Source organism: Belonocnema kinseyi, chromosome 10, assembly GCF_010883055.1.
Source record: "Belonocnema kinseyi isolate 2016_QV_RU_SX_M_011 chromosome 10, B_treatae_v1, whole genome shotgun sequence".
Lineage (NCBI taxonomy): Eukaryota > Metazoa > Arthropoda > Insecta > Hymenoptera > Cynipidae > Belonocnema > Belonocnema kinseyi.
In genome coordinates, this window is record NC_046666.1 from 66,166,551 (window position 1) to 66,181,584 (window position 15,034).

The 15,034-nt window shown below is 28.5% G+C and overlaps 2 protein-coding genes across 3 annotated transcripts in view; both read left to right on the forward strand.

The window, feature by feature from the left end:
• LOC117181564 (poly(ADP-ribose) glycohydrolase-like) overlaps nucleotides 1-3,744 on the forward strand; it is a 20,356-nt gene extending 16,612 nt beyond the window's left edge. For both annotated transcript variants that reach the window (XM_033374390.1, XM_033374389.1), the window contains exons 9-10: nucleotides 2,567-2,801; nucleotides 2,894-3,744. In XM_033374390.1, coding sequence (XP_033230281.1) covers nucleotides 2,567-2,801; nucleotides 2,894-3,678 — 1,020 coding nt within the window. In that variant the 3' untranslated portion in view covers nucleotides 3,679-3,744. The remainder of the gene's footprint in view (nucleotides 1-2,566; nucleotides 2,802-2,893) is intronic.
• Nucleotides 3,745-6,484: 2,740 nt separating this feature from the next.
• Nucleotides 6,485-15,034, forward strand: part of LOC117181179 (WD repeat and FYVE domain-containing protein 3) — a 51,573-nt gene continuing 43,023 nt past the window's right edge. Inside the window, exons 1-2 of the mRNA XM_033373747.1 lie at nucleotides 6,485-6,588; nucleotides 10,926-11,163. Of these exons, the coding sequence (XP_033229638.1) occupies nucleotides 10,939-11,163 (225 nt within the window). The 5' untranslated portion in view covers nucleotides 6,485-6,588; nucleotides 10,926-10,938. The remainder of the gene's footprint in view (nucleotides 6,589-10,925; nucleotides 11,164-15,034) is intronic.

The window sequence follows — 15,034 nt, forward strand, 5'->3', positions numbered from 1 at the left end:
ACAATATGCCAATTAGCACAAATGGTAAGTTCCGACAGTGCCTACAAGTGTGGCTACTGGCCGCTAAATGGCAATACCGGTTTCATATGTATACACCTGGTACATCATGGCTTTATACGGATAATTAGATATTTTAATAAATCGCTTAAACAATTTATTATTGTTTATAGCAAGTTTCTCTTAGGATATAGGTATAAAGTCGCGGTTTTGTCTGAATTTTTAACTTACTTTCAAATTTTCAGTTAGAATGAGGCAATAATTAATTAAAGTTAACAAAAATAATTACTTATTAAATAATTCTCTTAACCACAAATGGTACACTCCTTTTTGGCCCCTACTAAAGGTACACTGGTTCGAATCTGGCTTTTGCATTTTCCACTTCGAATATAAAAAAGAAGATTGAGTCCAGAAAAATGTTAAGCCCATGTTTTTTGTTTGAGATTTCCTGCTGAATCGAATGGCTCTCTAGAAATTTGGATAATCATTCATTTTCCTCATGATAATTTGTTATAAATAAAGCGGCGTTTTTGAAATATCACTTTTGTCGAAAAAAATTCGCTATTTCTTCGCATTTTATTTAAATTAATTAAACTTTGCGGGATTTTGCAGTTAAGGTACTAATCCTAATTAGAAGGTCAAAAAAACCTGTATTTTCAAGAATTTTTTTCTCAGCTCTTTTATAAGATAAAGATATCAAACTTTTTAAATTATATTTATGCATGTTTTTACATCAAAAAACTTTTTTTTTATTTAATTTTTCAATGATGTCCAGGAAGCGCGAAAGTGAAGCCTCAAAAAAAGTTGTTGCATGGCCGACAGTTAATCTCAGGAACGGCAATTCTGAAACAAAGAAACCAAACGGTTTCTTAAAAAGCAAGGTTCCTTACGTAGAAATTTACCACATTTATAAGAAAATTGAAAAAAATGGCTGACGTTTGAAAAAAACTCTATAAATCAGCGTTTTTTGGACAGTTTTCCATATAAAATAAATCTAAAAATTTTTTTTGTCAAATTGTGGTAAATTCCTATAGAAACACCTAAATAAACACAACGCGACAAGGTTCATCAAAATCGGTTCAGTAGTTCGGAAGATTAACTGTCGGCCATTTGAAAAAAATTCATTTCGAGAAAAACGCGTTTAAAGTTTTTCGTCATTATATATCATAAGCATTTAAACAAAAATTAAGTTTTATCACTCACAATCGATTAATCAGCTATCCCTGGACCATATAACAAAATGCTACAGTTTTCGTAAGTTTCCTCCTCCTGTTGTTGGACCTCTTTTTTCGTCAAACGACCCTCTTTGGATGCCACGTTACTGTCTTTTTCTGCCATAGCAATTCTTGCGTCATCTTTTTTTTGCACATATTCATATGCAGTACGGCCGATGGTGCCATCCCATATCTTCCATCATCTTCAACAGAGACTTGCGGCCTTCGTTGAAAATAGCCAATGATATTTGAACTGCTAATTCCGTTACTTCTTTACCAACATGAAAATCATGAAAAATTGATAAATAACAAATAAATGTACATAAACATACTGATATTCATGAAACGAACGAAACTCATTTACTTGAGAACAATATTTAGAAATTCCATGTTCGCAACACTTTACCACGCGTAAAAGGTACATAGGTGCTGATTCGCACCAATTCGATTTTCTCGTTCTGCTATCTCGGAGAGATCAACGAAAATGGAACTAACCGGACTTGCGCCTGAAACCTTGAGGTTCGGACATATTTGTCGTGGTGGGGATAATCCCGTACCGCTGTCTATGATCAAATGCTACCAAATTTTCAAAAACGACAAGGCGAATCCGCCCAAGTGTACCGTTTGAGGGTTAAAATAATGTTAGAAAAATTGTGTTTTTTTCTTAAATCTTCCACTTTTTGTCTACTTTTTATTTAGAGTAAGGTAATAATTAAATAAATGTAACAAAATTAATTGTTTAAACAATTTATTCTGATTTGTAATAATATTCTTTCAAGAATGCTAGAAATTTGCATTTTTTCATGAAAATTTTCACTTTTCAGTTAGAGTGAGATAATAATTCAAGTTAACAAACCTAATTGTTAACACAATTAATTATTATTTTTAATAATATTCTCTTTAAATAATGTTAGAAAGTTGCGTTTTTTCTCAAATTTTTAGCTTTTGTCCACTTTTTAGTCAGTGTAAGTATTAATACAAATTAACAAACATAATTGTTAATAACGATCTTCTCTTAGCGTAATGCTAAAAAGTTATGATTTTTTATGAAATTTTCAGCTTTTCTTTGACTTTTTAGTTATCAACAAATTTGTAGAATTATTTAAAGAGAATATTATTTAAAATTATAGTGAGGTTGTTATTTAGTTGAGAGTTGTTGGTAAATTAGTCTGCTGTCAGTGTAATGTTTTTAAATTTAACTTAATTGATTGGATTCTTCTGGAAAAGTAAACCTGTAAAACCGGGAAAAAATATGGAATTTTTAAACGAGACTACGGTAGTAACCCTGGAAAGAAGAATTCATAAAAGCGACCAACCATAAAAGAATGAGGTAGTATTTATACTTTTCTTTGCAGGCCTATGTTGGATTTCACGGCCACGATTCTCACAGAGAAAATTTGCCAGCTGTCGCGACTGGAAACTGGGGTTGTGGCGTTTTTCATGGCAATCCTCAGTTAAAAGTCTTACTGCAATTAATGGCAGCATCGGTTGCCGGACGGTCAGTTGTTTATTTCACTTTTGGGGATGCCGAGCTGAGAGACAGTGTTTCCGAAATGTACTGGCATCTTGTGCAACAGAACGTAGACATTGGTAAGAATCGTCATCAACACTCTCTAAACGCTTTCATTTTTCTAGTGACCTTTAACTTTAAAATGTTGAAATCATCTTCTTTTATGCCACAGGTCAGTTGTTTTCCTTACTCTCGCAGTATCAAGAATCAATGTCCAGGTCCCATCGGGATTTTTATCGTTTCTTATATAACAAGAGCAAAATGAAACCAATTATGGATTACTTCAGGGTAGTAAAACCGAGCACTGAGTTCATTTCGGAGACAAAGTCCTCGAAATCTTCTAAAACTCCGGAAAAAAGGAAATATGAAAGCAGTTTGAAGCAGGCGGGAAGTTTGTCAGATGTAGTGATGGCAAATTTGTTAGATTCTGATGACCAGGATCTTGAAGCAAAGTTGGAGGCAATAGAGAAGGAAGCTAGTCAAGTTTTGAAAGGAAAAACCAACGATTTAGGTCGAGAGAAAGACTTCAAGAGCAAAGAGAATGGGAGATCCAGGGAGTTTAATAAAATGGCTAAACAAGAAACTTTTGCTGAAGACAAGCCTGTTTACAAGCATAAGAGTGAAAACAATTGTAAAAGTATGTCTGAACAGAATCATTTAAATGCATCGCCCAAGAAGAAATTATCTCTTTGGGATTTGCCAGTGTACAAAGAATCTGCAAAATCAACAAAATCGATTGAATCGAATAAAGATGTAGAACTCGAGGACAAAAAATTGACGGAACGAGATGAAGAGAACATATCCGAAAATAAAATGACGGAAACGATTCTCAAAAATGAGAGTAAGGAAGAGTCGACACCGCAAAGTAAATTATCTACGATACAAAGTAAAAATTCGCCTTGTACGAAGAAGACTGCACAAAAAAAAATATCGGACTTTTTCTTATCAAATTTGTAAAAATTTGACAGTGACTATGTCGCTTTTGTAAATAAATGTATGATAATAATAAAGTCGCATGTATCTTTATAAATATATTAGAAATAACTCGAATCTTCGGATCGAATTCTGGACAGCCCTAAGTTGTTGGTTATTGCAGAGGTGAGGTGGGAGATTGCCGATCTGATGGAATAAGGAAATGTAAAAAAGATGCATTGATAAATACTCCCTCTTTTCCAATCTAATTCCTTTTCCTAACCAAAGTCTTGAGGCAAAATCAAAAAATTTGAAGCAAATACTAATATCCGTTTCTAAAATTCTAATATCCATTCTTAAACTTCCATAACTTTGGGAATTTCAATGATATTAAGGTATATTTTTTAAATTTTATTCTTAATAGGGCGCAGATTTGAAAAAATATTGTTTTGAACGAAATAATTTCAAAAAATTCTGAGATTTTTCAAAAAATAATTTTGAAAATAAATTGATGAAAAAAAAATCCACTTTTTTCATTTTTTTTTAAATAGATAGCTTACAATGTCCTCTACAAGCCTTGTAAATATCAAAATAGCATCTCCCTTAGTTTGCAAGAAAAGATTAAAAATGTACGCCAAAATGATGAACACGATGTGAAAAACCTTCTAAACAATATTCTAACAATAGATGAATATTATAAGCCTACGTTCGAACTTCAGAGTTCAGACCATCTTTATTATTTTTTTAAAACAAAAGGCGATCCCATTTTGATATTTAGAGGACTTGTAGAGGACATTGTAAGCTATCTATATAAAAAATGAAAAAAATAAAAAGTAAGTTTTTTAAAAAATTCAATTTCAAAGTTAGTTTTTGAAAAATCCAAGAAGTTTTTGAAATTTTTTTTTTTACAATTTTTTTCTTCAAAACTGCGTCCTATTAACTCACTATATTGAGGTAATTAAAATATCAAAAATTGCGGAAGTATGAGAAACAAAGGACCAAAATTAAAACTTTTAAATATCCTTACTTTTTTAATTAAAAAAAAAAATATATATATATATATATTAAGGTTTTTCTTTCAACGCCTTGAAGAACGGATATTAGAATTTTCATCAAAATTACTTGCAATAGCTGACATTTTTCAGATGATTTAACATGGAATTACTCATATTACAGCATGTTGTCTTTAGGGTTTCGTAGCCCGGCCCCTGGCAGAAACCCTTACAAAGTTAAGAGGAGAAAAATGTTGTTTTTTGAAAGCTCTACAAGATTGTCATACTAACTTTAAGAATTTTCTCGAAAAATTCAAATTTTGACGACATGAACAATAATGAAAAATTCCCTTTTGGTGTCAAAGTATGCAAGATACGACAAAACATTAATCGATGAAAATTGTGCACCCAAAAAAGATTGAAAAATTTGTGTTATACATCAATTTTTGATAGGAAACGCAGTTTTCGTTTTATTCGTAAAAAACAACATTAAAATAGAAAAATTAAATTTTTATAATAAAAATTTAAAAAAAATTTATTTCTGAACTTTGGTGATGACCGCTTAATTTTTCAATCATTCCCTTTCGAAAGGTTTTATGTTGCGTTTCAAATTCAAAGGGGTCATTTCTGAAATTTATCATAATGTGATACTTTTGTTTTTTAGATGATTCAAATTTACTTATAATTTAAATTTGAAAGGGTTTAAATATTACAATTCTTGGTACTTAAATTTTTTCAGTTTTTAATCAAGCTTGGATTCGTTTAATTTTAAACGCTCCATTGTAAAATTTTTTTTTATCTTAAATCACCCATTTAAAATTACTTTAAACGTTTTAAACTTTTATTTAATTTTAAATCTTTATAATCAAACCTCTTATGATGATGAATTTTAATGTTAAATTAGATTTTTTTCGCGTAGTAAGAATTAAAAATTTTAGAATTTCGGAAGCTTTGACTTTGAAAGATTCAATTTAGTCTTTGATTTCAAATTATCAAATTTTAATCGCTTCGAATTGAAAATTAATTTGAAATTAGGCCATGGCTACATGTACCGAAATTTCTGTACGAATAGCCTCATTTTTTCGGTACACGTAGACAGATCCTTCCTTAAAAGTATAAATTCAAATGAATAATTTATTAAATTTATCAAAAAAGTCCTCCGCAAGAAAGTAAAATTTTATAATAATTAAATATTAATTGTTATATCTCTTAGTAGAGAATATAATTTGTTTAGAGTATAAACAGTGTTTTCGTAATTGTAATAAAAGTGGTGAAATGTTATAATTTCCGAATACCTTTTTTTATCTTATTTATTTGCCTTTCTTCTTCTAATTATAAAAAAAAACATATTTTCAAAAAAAAGGGATTCTACTATTTTTCATTTATCTAAAACTTATTAATTATTATAAATTCAAAAGTTTTCTATTACACATTTTTAGTTTCTGGTTTTTGTAAAAATTACTGAATGTTTCAAATATTAGTTTAATTAACTTGAATATTCAATTTTGTCAAAGGAATATAATGATTTATAATTTTTACTTTGGTAAAAAACTTGGTAAATCACAATGATAATACTATTATATATTCCGAGCAAATAAATTATTAATCTCTTGTGGCAGCAAAAGCTACGAGTATCGACGTATCAGACATTTTAAGTTGGGACGTCAACTTGCAAGATGGCCGCATACTGTGCGCAAAACATCAAAACATTTTTCGTGAAAAATCATTTTTTTACGAAGATAGCAAAAAAGAAGAGTTTTTTCTGATGCATTTGGCCCCAATGTTTGGCCCTCAGTGTGCAGACATTTTGGATTTCCCCCACTCGGAAACATCGTGATCGACAGATGGCTCAAGATGGCTACTGTGCTACTACCACTTACTGTCACTGAAATATTCAGTCTTTGGCGAAAAATTAATTTTCCGAAAGAAAATGTAGAACTTTTCACCTTGCAGATCGTCAAAGGTAACATTAAAAATCTCTAAAAATCTGTGTTATCCGTGTATCAAAGATATCGACGAAAATGTGAGCGGTTTCCAAGCAGAAAACAGTGCGACATTTGCTTGATAATTTTGACAGGAGGCGGACGTAAATATTGAATATTTTACGGCTAATAACGTCCGCCTGTATGATACAATTGACGGGTACTTGATGATTTTAACTATATATTGCAACATAATTCGGGTAATTACTGATTCTGCTTCGATTTGCAAAGTGTGCAATTTGATAATTTTGTGAGCATGTCAGTTTCTAACGCGTATTAATCAAAATCCTTGAATTTTTTAAATCACACTTTTGCTTATCAGTACGGTGTATCGTAACAAGATTCCTGTATATGTAAATATATTATACCTTCTTTTTTATTCAATCTTCCGCATGCTCATTATTGCGTGACGTTTTTGTGTAATATCACGATGGTGCAGGATGTCCAGATGTTTTCTTATTTTTTGCAAATCTTTAAAAAATGTTTGTTTTTTCGAAAATCCAATTAAATTCAAAATTTAATTGTATGAAAAATTATCAGTCGAACTGAGCGATTGCCTTTTTAATTCAATAAATTTCAATTTATTGACTCGCTCTTATTTATTTTCAAACTCTTGTATTATTATTAATATTATTATATTATTGAATATTAATTTTTCGGTAATTGTTGAATGTCAACTTATGTTTTTAGTAATTGAAGACTGGGCTTTAAAATAAAGTCGACGTGCTTTTAAATTGGACCAATCTCATTTAAATTGATTGCAATACATTGTACCTCACTTTTTCGTGTTATCTATTATCACACACCGAAAGTAGAACATTAAACTTGTTTAACCTGAACGAGTAGCTACTTTGCATGCTTAAATAATGACCCACTATTGTGCCGATTGTTGTCTTCTGGAAAAAAAACAATAGTTATCACATCAGTCCTTCAACATCTTCAATGTGAAAGATTATTTTTTACGTGACTAATTTAGAATATCAATAGAGTGAGTCCATAAGAACGTACATCTTGTATGAACCATGGTATTTACTAACCGATAAAATCTGGAAATAGCTGATAATTAAAATAAAATGGGAATTAACTAGGAATAAATATTCGAACCGCGAATCACATTTAGATTTTTCGAAAATGTGACATTTTTTATCAAACGTAATAAGAAGACTTTGAATATTTATTCTTTAAAATTTTAATAAATCTGATAAAAAAATTATTTGTATATTACAATATTAAAAAAAAATATTTTAGAATTAAGAACAATGTTTATACTTCAAAAAAATTGTATTCTTTAAGAGATATAATAATTAATATTAAATTATTATGGAATTCTACTTTCTTGTGCAACATATTTTTTATTTGAACCCTTTCATAATTTGTTGAATGATTTTATAAATCAGAATTTGTCAACATAAACTTTATGTTGTGTTTTATAAATTAGAACTTAGATTAGGGATTATGGACCATGCATAAATTACGTAAACGCATTTTCCGAAAATTTGAACTATGTACCCTCTTTGTGTTGGTCTGTAAGTTTTGACCCCTCCACCCTCCTCTATATCTTACCAAATTTTTACCGATTACATTTTTTTTCTTCACGTTATTTAGGGGTCATAAAAAAAAAACAAACACAAAAGATAAATTCTTAAGAAAAAAGGACTAAGAGAATATTTTTATTTTAAATCAAAAACAGTTATTTAAAATTTGTATTTTCAAGTCGAAAAGAAGAGCTTACTATAAAACAGTTAAAGTTTCAACCAAATAATTGAATAATCGACTAAAAAGATTACTTTTCAACGAAAAAGATGAACTTTGAATAAAATACATACATTTTTAATAAAAAAGTTGACTTTTTAACAAATTACATCAATTTTTCACCAAATAGTTGATTTTTTTTTTAAATAAAAAGAACTATTTTTAACCCAAAATATAATAATAAATTTGACTAAAAGGTCAATTTTCAATTGAAAAAAAATAATTTTATGCAACAAAAAGTTAATTTTTTGCAAAATTCTTGCATTTTGAAGCCAAAAATACGAAATTTATACAAAAGATTTGAATTTTCAATAAAAAAGCTCATTTTCAACCAAACAGTTGAAGTTTCAACCACTTTCTTAAATTTTTAGTTAAAAAAAAAGTTTTTAGCTGAAATCCCGACTTTCAACCAAAGAGATAATTTTTAAATAAAAATTATGAATCTTCAACCAACAAAATAAATGGTGAATAATGTAGTTCAACTTTCAATCCATAAATTCAATTTTCAACTTAAAGAGATGAAATTTCAGCAAAAAATGAAATAATTGATATTTTCACGAAAAACTGCGAACTCTCGAAAAAATACTTGAGGCGTCAACTCATCAGATTAATTTTTAACCAAACTGATTGAGTTTTTATTAAAATGATGAATTTTCGAGCCAAAAATACGAATTTTCTACAAAACAGTTGAATTAACAAAATACATGAATTTTCAACAAAATGGTTAAATTCTTAACTAAGAGGAATAATTTTTTACCAAAAATCTTATTTTTGACAAAATACTAGAATTTTCAATCAAATAATTCAATTTTCAAGTAAAATAATGAACAAAGTTTAAACCATAAATGGAATGGTTAGATTTTCAGTTTTATAAATTAATTTTTCATCAAAAAAGAACGAATTATCAAATAAATAGTTACACTTTCAACCAAAGTAATTCATTTTTAAGTAAAATGATAAATTATGAACTAAAAAAAAAATTTAACAGAGTAGTTATACTTTTCAACAAACAGTTAACTTCGTACCCAGAACTGTCTTGTCAACAAAAAAGTTAATTTTAAAGCGGAACAGATTAATTTTCAACAAGGCAGTTGCAGTTTTAACCAAGAAAGGTGAAACTTCTACAAAGAATTATGAATTTTTAAATCAAAAATGAAACAAAGTAAGTTTGTAAAATTAAATTCCTATTGTTATTAACCAATTTTATTTTATAAGTTCAAAAAATCTTAGTAGAATTGGGAGGGTTTAAATTTTTTTAAATAAACGTTTAGATACTTAATTTGTGGATGATCCCTTATTTGTTTATTGATTTATTATTATTTCCTGAATTTATGCATATCACAGTTAATATCAATACTAATATTGCTAGGTCTACTAATATTATTAGTTAAATTAAAAGTAGTACTGCTTCAATTATCAGTAAAGTAACAAAAAATATATTATAAAATCTGTTTAACTTTTGGGTTTTCAAGTATTAGCAGACTGGAAAATATCTTACGTTAGAAGTGGCTGTGACCACGTGCTTAGTGTACCTACCATTTAAGACAGCATAGAGCCCCCACCCCCCCTCAAAGGACTACATAATTAATGCATGGCCCCTTAGTGATATTTTTGCAATTACCTTGTAGATTATTTCTGGCTAAAATTAAAATAGGTTGAAAGTTTGTTTATTATTATTATTTTTTTTAATCAAAACTAGACACTAGTCATATATATTTTTTTGAGAATTACTGAATTAATTTCTTGTAATAATCGCTCAAAATTAAGTTTTGATGAGAATTATACTCTAGGCATTAGTTAAAATTAATACAATTAGATTAACATTGCTTCAGGTCTATCGGCATACGATAGTGGTCCTTTTCAGTGATTTATTCTGAAAATTATTTATGAGACATACAATACAATTTCTATGTCTTAATTATCTGCTTACATTAAGTTAACAGTGTTAACATCACAGTTGTTATTTTTCTAAATCATATCTTTAGTTCGCTATTTTTGGTATTCTAATTGGTAAATTATTCTCAGATACAATTTTTTTGTTTCTTTGGTTTCAGCAATTAATTATTGATTAATTATTGATGAATTATTACAAAAGCTATTTTAATATTAAGTGAATTTTGCATTAAATATGTTATGAACACATCGATAATTGAGGCATCGTAACTGTACTATATTTCTCATATTATGTGTACAAATTTGTCAGAATGATTAACTGAAGAGGACCACATAGTTCGTGGAAACGTCTGAAACAATATTGTAATCTCATTCTACTCATTTTCACTCGAAAGCCTTATCTTAGATGCGTTTTATTCGTGTTTCTAATGACAGGAGATTTGATATTAGCACCTCGGAAGAACTAGGAAAAACCAAGAATTTAGTGGGCGGAAATTAGTAGATGCCCTTTAATAAACATATTTTTTAAATTAAATTTTTATATTCAATCACAAATTATAGTTTTTATAATTGATTAATTGGAAATAAAAACATGATTAAAAATGGAATGATTTGAAATATTGATGTATCCATTTAAAATTGCGAGCAAGTACGAATTTTGGGATTTTTTCAGCACATCAAAAAAAATGAACATAATGCGCAAACTGCGCGGGAGTGGAAGTGTTAGTGTGATGGGTTCCACAGGTAGTGGAAATATGGATGATTGCGCTGGGGGAGTGAATCCGCAGCATACAGCACTAGGTCTCATGCACCTAAAAAAGCTCTATATGGAATATAATCATCTTCCTCACACTCTCTCCGATTCTGAACGCGATGACAAACTCTACAACATGTTGCCATTATTTTGCAAGGTAAATTATTTCAGGGCATACTCTAAGAAAATTTTAATACTGCCCGATGAGCAATTCACTTTTGTGCCATAATAAAAACGGTCATTGGACTCTTTGAAGACATCATTTTTGTAATAGGGGCCGTTCAAAAACGACATCACACTGGAAAACATACTTATTTGTTAAAAATGCACTTTTTTCTTGTTGAAGATTCATTATTTAATTGAAAATTCAACTATTTTGCTGAAAATTTGATTATTTTGTTGTAGATTTAACTTTTTTGTTGAACATTTGTCTTTTTGGATAGAAAATTCGTCCTTTTAGATTAAAAATTCAAAGTTCTACTAAAAAAAATAGTTGTTTGGGCTTGCAAATGCAACTGTTTTTGGTTCAAGTTCAATATTTTTTGTTTAAACATTCGACAATTTTGATGAAAGTTCATCTTTGTATGTTGCAAATTCAACCATTCGGTTAATAATTCAATTTTATTGTTGAAGATTTGTCCCTTTTGCTTGAAACTTCAACTATTTAGCTGTAAATTTAATTATCTGGTTGATAATTCATCTTTTTGCTGTTGAAAATTCATCTTTCTAAGTCGAAAATTTAATTATGCGTTTATAAATTAAACTATTTTGTTAAAAAATCATCTTTTTTTGATCGAAAATTTAACTGCATTATTGAGAATTCGACTTCTTAAATTGAAAATGCTTCTCTTTTGGATTGAAAATTTGTCTTCTTTTTTTAGACAAGTTTTTGGTTGGAAATATAACTTGCTGCTAAAAATGGTATTTTTGGCTTGAAAATTCGACAATTTGGTTTAAAATACAACTGATTGTGGTTAAAGTTAATTCTTTTTTTTTTTTAATTCGACCATTTCGTTGAAAAAATCGTCTTTACAGCTCGGAAATTCTACTATTTTGTTAAAAATAAAAAAACTATCTGAGATGTTTACCTACATTTTTACATTAGTTCTATATAGACTGGGGAATCCCAAAAGCTCTAAATTTCTTGGAATTTACGTATAAGCTGGTAGGATTTCTCAAGAACAATTACTGCGAAAGAAATAACTTTCGCCAAATTATATTCGAAAGCATTTCACCCAGAAGTTTGCATTTATTTGGTTGAAAATTCAACCATTATGTTCAAAAGTCATATTTTTTTACTCGAAAATTCATCTGCTTTGTTGAAAATGCAACCATGTGGTTATAAATTCAATTTCTTTCTAAAACAGTAGACTTTGTAGCTTGAATATTCATCATTTGGTAGAAAATGAATATTTTTTGGTTGTAAAATCAATTACATATTTTGTTGAAAGTGCAATATATTTCGATTTGAAATCTTAGTCCTTTCATATTTAATTCAATATACTACCTATACGTTATTTTAGTTAAAAGAATTTATTACCTTATCATTCTCCTGTTTTCGTGAAAAATCACAATACTTCCTCTGTTTTGAGAGTATTTTGGACTGTGAATTGTGTTAAAACAGTATATTTGTATGTTTTGTGTTCTATTTTAGGCCGTATCAAATAAACTGGTAATCAGTATTTACAGAGATGTTTTGACACTATTTTTTTGTAATAATTCAATCTGTAAAATAATCTCTGTTACTTAATATAAAGCTAAAAAAGCTTGAAAAAAATGTTATTGAAGTTATCATTACGCTTAGGTCGCGAATTGGTATTTAGTGATTACACAGATGTTTTGACAATATTTTGGGTGATATGTCAGTTTTACGATTAATCTCTTTTCCTTAGTGTAAATATTTATATAAATATACATTTTTTATTTAATGCATATTGTGTTATTCATTATTTAATATTTTTATTATTCATTATTTAATTTCTATATCAAAAATTCGAAGATTGTCTGAAATCGATGTTTATTGCTGCTATTTTTTTCTTGCTTTTTTCGTTTCTTGTTTCTTAGTGTACACTATAAATCATTTTAGATAAGATATTTCTGAAATAGGGAAAATACTTATAGAAATAATACTCGATGTTCAAAACATTTCCTGCTTTGCCTGCATATATATTTCACTGCTACGTAATTATTTACCGGTAGTTTTTCAGATTTATTTTTACTTTTGCAATAAATATTGTCTGAATCGTCGAAAAAAATATGATTGGAATTGTGATCAATGTAACGTACTATCCCCGTTAAAATATTGAAGATCATTTGATATTTCAGATTTTAAAGTTTATGTTACGTTCTAACATGAATGTTTATTTTATCATTTATATTTAAGAATTTAAAGTTTGTGTTTATGTAACGTTGAAATACTAGAATCCCTTTAATATTTTAGGTATAACACTTCCTTTTCAGTTATTTAACAAAACAATTACTAAAAAAATAGGTAACCTAAATTTATATAATTAATTGCTAAGATTACCGCACAGATTGATGTTTGATTTTGTATCGAAAATCCAAAATCTATGTGTTCGATCCTGTCACAAAAACGAGAATATCTCCTAAACTATGATCGACAAAATTTTTCAGAATTTTCACTGAGGTCTATTAAATCGAAGATTTCACATTCATTTTACTATACCCCTCTTTTCCCATTTTTTAAAGAATTCCTGTTTTCAAGAAAATTTCCTCTTTTCCGGTTTTTTCGCTTTAATTCGAATTGATTTAATTGATCCTAATAAGAAAGTTCGACTATTTTGGTTAAAAATTAATTCACTTTAACTGAAAAGTCTACAATTATATGTCTAGTTCAAAAGTCATGCCTTTTCGCAGGAAATTCAACTGTTTTGTTGAATATTTATCTTTTTGGACATAAGATTCTCTTTTTTAATAAAAGTAATTTTGAAAGTCTGAAATTATATTTTGTGTTCAGAATTTATCACTTTTAGTTCAAAATTGTACTATTTGTTTTTAAATTTTCAATATTTTCTTAATAATTCTAATATTTTGTAAAAAACTCATCATTTTTCTTGGAGAATTCAACTGCACTGTTGAACATTTGTCTTTTTGGAAGGAGAATTCGTATTTTTGAGTTGAAAATGTATCTATTAGTAGAAATGTCATCTTTTTCGGTTGAAAATTTATTTTTCATGGCTGAAAGTTAATTCTTTTTAAAGGAAAAGTCTACCTACTATCATGTTTTTTTATCTGGAATCGATCTCTTTTCGTTGAAATTTTTACTATCTGGTTAAAATTTAATCAGTTAAAAATTTAATTATTTTAATAAAAATACATCTTTTTCGGTTAAAAGTTAATTATTTTTATTTGAAAAAGTTACAATTATATTATTGGTTCAGAATTATTTTTTTTCTCGGAAATTTAAATGCTTGGATGAAAATATAACTATTCTATTATTCAACTATTCTCTTTAAAAAATCACACTATTTTCCCTGTTTTGCATGCATTTTGAACTGCGAATTCTGAAATAACTTTTACAATAATTTATATATGTTACCTTGAAGTAATAAAATTTTTAATTCTTTTGACATATTGTATGAGAAAGCAATTAGTATTAAATAATAATGATTATAAACGCTTAAAAGTCAACCGGGAAAAATGTACTTTTTGACCGGGATTTTAAAGTGGTTTATGTCTCAAGTTGTATCCTAGTTTATTGCGATTGCTGGCAGAGCCTGATGTCACCCCTGGTATTCAATTACCTATCTGATCTTTCTAATATATCGCAGAGTAACAGACCTCAGAGCGAAAAAAGATTTCAACTCACACTTGAGAGTGTTCCCTTGCCTAAATATTTGGGGTAGAAGCAGGTCAAGGGAAACCTGGAAATGCGTACAAAGTTGATGATCCCGAGTCTAAATGATATTTTATTTGTTATCAAACAGTTATTATACGATTAAGGGATCGTCCATAAAATGCGTTACAAATTTAGGGAGGCTGGGGGTGTCACAAAATCTATAGTTAGT